General features: G+C 60.2%; 1 protein-coding gene across 5 annotated transcripts in view; it reads right to left on the reverse strand.

Moving 5' to 3' along the window:
- Positions 1 to 4,041, reverse strand: part of LOC107195501 (maestro heat-like repeat-containing protein family member 7) — an 11,176-nt gene that overhangs the window by 5,332 nt on the left and 1,803 nt on the right. For 4 of the 5 annotated variants that reach the window (XR_003045426.1, XM_025044650.1, XM_025044644.1 and 1 more), the window contains 4 exons: positions 2,832 to 2,979; positions 2,152 to 2,327; positions 1,551 to 1,688; positions 1,326 to 1,440 (listed from right to left, as the gene is read on the reverse strand). Coding sequence is in view for 4 of the 5 variants with exons in the window: in XM_025044650.1 (XP_024900418.1) it covers positions 1,326 to 1,440; positions 1,551 to 1,688; positions 2,152 to 2,327; positions 2,832 to 2,979 (577 nt within the window). In the remaining variant the exon portion in view is untranslated. The remainder of the gene's footprint in view (positions 1 to 1,325; positions 1,441 to 1,550; positions 1,689 to 2,151; positions 2,328 to 2,831; positions 2,980 to 4,041) is intronic. The other variant, XM_025044648.1, reaches the window with a different exon arrangement.

Below are 4,041 nucleotides of genomic sequence, written 5' to 3' on the forward strand. Positions count from 1 at the left end.
CTCCCCGGGGAGTGTCATCTGCAGCCAGAGTCCAGAGCTGCGGCTGGAGGGCGGCCCCCCTCCCGTGACGGCCCCTGCCACCGGCTTCTACCTTGTCCGGCTTCTCAAAGCTGGTCCAAGGACCACCCACCGAGGACCACAAGCACCGAGAGTTTGCAGAAAATGCCACCTCCTGGGCCTGACCCCTGAGCCACTGAGCCCAGCCTGTGGGGCCAGCACCCAGGAAGGTCCGCTCCAGCAGCTCCCCCGGTGACGGCGGCGTGACGGGGCCCCGCCTCCCACTCAGGCTCCCCGCCCTGCGTGCCCCGAGCGCCCGTCAGCGCCCACTCTTCCCAACGTGCGGGCCCACGCGAGCTCGCGCCAGCGGCACCTTCCGACAAGACGCCGATGTCCCGAGACCTAGGAGGACACTGTCCACGTGGGCACAGTATCTGTTTAGATTCTAATATCGGCCCTGTGCTCTCCCATCTCTGCCGTGTTTGAAAACAATCCAGCTCCCACAAAAAAGAAAAGGAATTCAGGCAGTTCGCATTTTTAAAGGAGCCTATTTAAAGCTGGGGTGAGTCAGAACTCCTGAAACTCGCCCAAACGCCAAAGTATAAATCGGGTCTATTTTACTGGAAAGCGACTTGGCTTAGTATCGAACGTCACAGAAGACACTCATGTCTCAACCAACACTGTCCTCGTTACGTTCGATATCCAGGGAGGTGACCGGAACACGGAAGGCCTTCGCGCAGAGAAGTTTGCGGCCGTGTTATCCGGAACAGTGTAAAAGCAGAAACGAGATGCCCAACAGATGATAGAGCGTCTTGGTGATGAAATAATGCGTCGCCGTGAAAATTCACGTTTACGAGGAAACGTGGTGTCATACGATGTTTAAAGAGAGCGAAACCCAGAATGCCCTCAGAGCATGGGCGGCGGGCAAACGCACGCACGCACCTCCTTTCACGCCAAAACCCAAACGTGGTTTCCTCTGTTATTGTGATTATTAATGGCTTTGTCGTTTTTAAAATTCCTTTCCGTAGTGTCTAAGTTTTCTATACTTTTCGCTGTCAGGTGGCTAAAATACGCTGAGCCAGTCAGGGGTCCTGAGCAAAGGCGAACTTGAAAAGCCTGACGAAGGCCGAGGAGGTGGGAGACAGGGCTGTTCTGTTCCCTAAGGTCGAGGGGGGCGGGCACACCAGGTAGAGTCACACCTGCGACTGAACGGGCCACTAACGACGTGCCCCAGCGACAGGAAGTCGGGCCCCTCTCCTCGGTGGCCTTCCCTGGAGGTGTCGGAGGGGGACCTCCTCCTCCCGCCTCCCGCACTGAGGGCCGCTCACCTCTGTGGCGAACGTGAGGGCCGTTAAGTGGTCCGTGCCGTCGTGCGCCTGGAGGGCCCCGATGACGAGGCTGAAGACGGGGCGGTTGTGCCAGCAGCTCTTGATGACCATGGCCCTGCCGGCGGGAGCACGCCGCTGAGGGCCAGGCCTGGGCCACCGCAGAGGGCACGGGATGGGTGGCCCTCGGCCAGGGGCGGGCACAGGCTTACCTGGCCACAGGCTTACCTGGCCAGGAGAGCCACACCCTCGTGGTGTCTCTCGCGACTGGCGAGCAGCTCCCAGCCCCCAAGTTTCTGGACATAGGACACGAGGTCCCCGTACCCAGCGCTTCGCATCAAGGCCTTCAGCGCATCCACAGTGGAGCTGGGGAGGGCAGAGAACAGCGGGAGGCCATCGCCACCCCGTGCCACCTCTCTGCCCACCCGGACCTCCCTGAGGGTCTGCGGGGGCGGGACAGCCCCTGGGGGCACAGGCTGACGCTTTAAGGATGCGGCGCCAAGGCCACGACGTCTCTGAGGTGACACAGGGAGCCAGCAGACGGCCGGAGGGCTCCAGGCTGCTACTGTGCTCACGCACCTTGGCATGGACCTCGGGCTGCTGAGCCGGAGGTAAACAGTGTTTTCTGAAACGTCCTCTAGGACGTGTTGAAAGGAGATGTGGGGACAGGCTCAGGGAGCTGGCAGATGGGGTGGGGGCGTGAAGAGGGCACTCGGAAGCCGAGGGCTGAAATCAGGGCAGGCAGGCGGGGGGACACCTGGACCTCGGTGCTCAGCGGGTAGCCCTGGAGCACGGTCACTAGCACGTCCGGCCCGGCAGCCAGACGTACCTCATGGGGTCCATGCTCTCGGCGCCGTGCTGCTGGTCCCAACTGGGCTCTGCGCCCCCCACGGCCACCAGGAACGAGGTCCGGAGGAGCAGGGCCATGAACAGCGAGGCGAACAAGCTCTGCACCTCTATCCGCTGCCGGGGCTCCAGCAGGAGCTCGTGGATGGCCCTGGTGGCCTGTGGGGTGGGGACGACGCCACCTTTGTCTCCCACTCCCAGGCCCTGCCCGCGGGAAGTCTTGGCCTGCGATTCCCAGGACAGGCCGGCCCAGAAAACCCCATGCTGCTGGGGCGACCCAAGAGGTGACCATGGGGATAAGCCGCGTCACACCCTACAACGGGACACCCTTCCGCAGTGACGGGAGGCGAGATGCGTGGGAGCCGGGACAATCAGAGCAATTCCTAGGGGGTCGTGACGTCGAGGTCTCGTACTTGCCGTCGGGGTGGTGGACTGTTGTGTCCCCATCCTCCACAGGGAAGGAGGGGCTCGGGGTATTTGTCTACCTAAGCCCACCCAAGGAGAACTTGGAGCTGGCTCTATCTCCCTGCCAGGCATGGCCAACTGGGAAACCCTCCCACCGACCCCACCCCAAGGTTCTAGGATATTCAACCAGGCCGGATAGGGAGCCCAGGGCCCGAGGGAGGCCCCGCCCCGCCCGCAGCTCCTCCCTGCCCGCCTCACCATCAAAGGCGAGATCTGCCTTCTGTCTCTGGGCTCGGGGGCCCCCGGCTCTGGCCGCTGGGTCATCCTCTGCTGCAGACTCTCCATGATCTCTTCGTAGTCTCTGGGGACCGAAGCCAGCATCTCCCAGAGTCTGCGAACCCTGCTGCTGAGAACCCCACAACAGGTCACCCTCCATGGTGCTCCCCGGGGAAGGGGCTCCAGGCTCACTCGCCCAGTCCCCACCGAACCCGAGCAAGCAAACCAAGAAACCATCGGCATCGGAGCAGACACCGTGAAACGGAAACAGGAAGCTGAGCAACACGAGCTGGTTCTGAGAAATATCGTTAACATTAAATATCGTTAACATTAAACTGCCGGCCAGGCTGCCCACGGGACAAGGAGAGAAGACGCGAATGGCCACGGCCGGCCACGAGAGGGGGTGACAAAGGAACACTGTCACCTATTCCTCGGCCACCAATGCGAACACTTCGATGACATGGACCGATCCCTTGAAATACACAAACTACCAACACTCGCTGCCGAGGAAAGAGACACAAATGTGGTCCGCTGGTTTTTGGTCACGTGCAGAGGCAGTTAGTTCAGTGGAGGGAGGCTAGTCTGCTGGACAAACGGTGCCGGACAAGCAGACGTCCGCATGCAGCAAGGTGACACCGGACCCGTGCCTCCCACCTCATCGAGCGAAGCGAAAATGAGTCGTGAGCCTGAACGTAAAACGTGGAAGTATGAAGCTTCCGGAGGAAAACATGGGAGAAAATCTGTGGCCTTAAACACAATCCGCGGGAGAGAAGAAAGATAAATGGGACTCGATCGAATTAAAACCTTCCGTTCTGCCAAACACGCCCTTCAGAGAATGAAAAGATAATCCACGAAATGGGAGAAACATTTGACAATCATATATCTGACAAAAGACCTGCATCCAGAGCGTACGAAAGAACTCTCGAAACTCAGCAGTAAGAGAATGAATAATCCCATTAGGAAACAGGTCACGGATTTGGACACTTGGCCAAAGAGGACACAGGATGGCAAAGAAATACACAAGGGACGCTCAGCATCGCCGGCTGCGAGTGGGTCAGGGAAGCGCAGGTTCCAGCCGCCCTGAGGTGCCGCCGCAGGCTCGTGAGAACGGCAGAGCTTTCAAAATGACGGTACCGAGTCTGGGGAAGGATGGGAGCAAGGGCAGGGCAGGGCAGGGCCGCAGGCTACGGCC

This window comes from Pteropus alecto, unplaced genomic scaffold, assembly GCF_000325575.1.
Source record: "Pteropus alecto unplaced genomic scaffold, ASM32557v1 scaffold90, whole genome shotgun sequence".
In the NCBI taxonomy this organism is placed as follows: domain Eukaryota; kingdom Metazoa; phylum Chordata; class Mammalia; order Chiroptera; family Pteropodidae; genus Pteropus; species Pteropus alecto.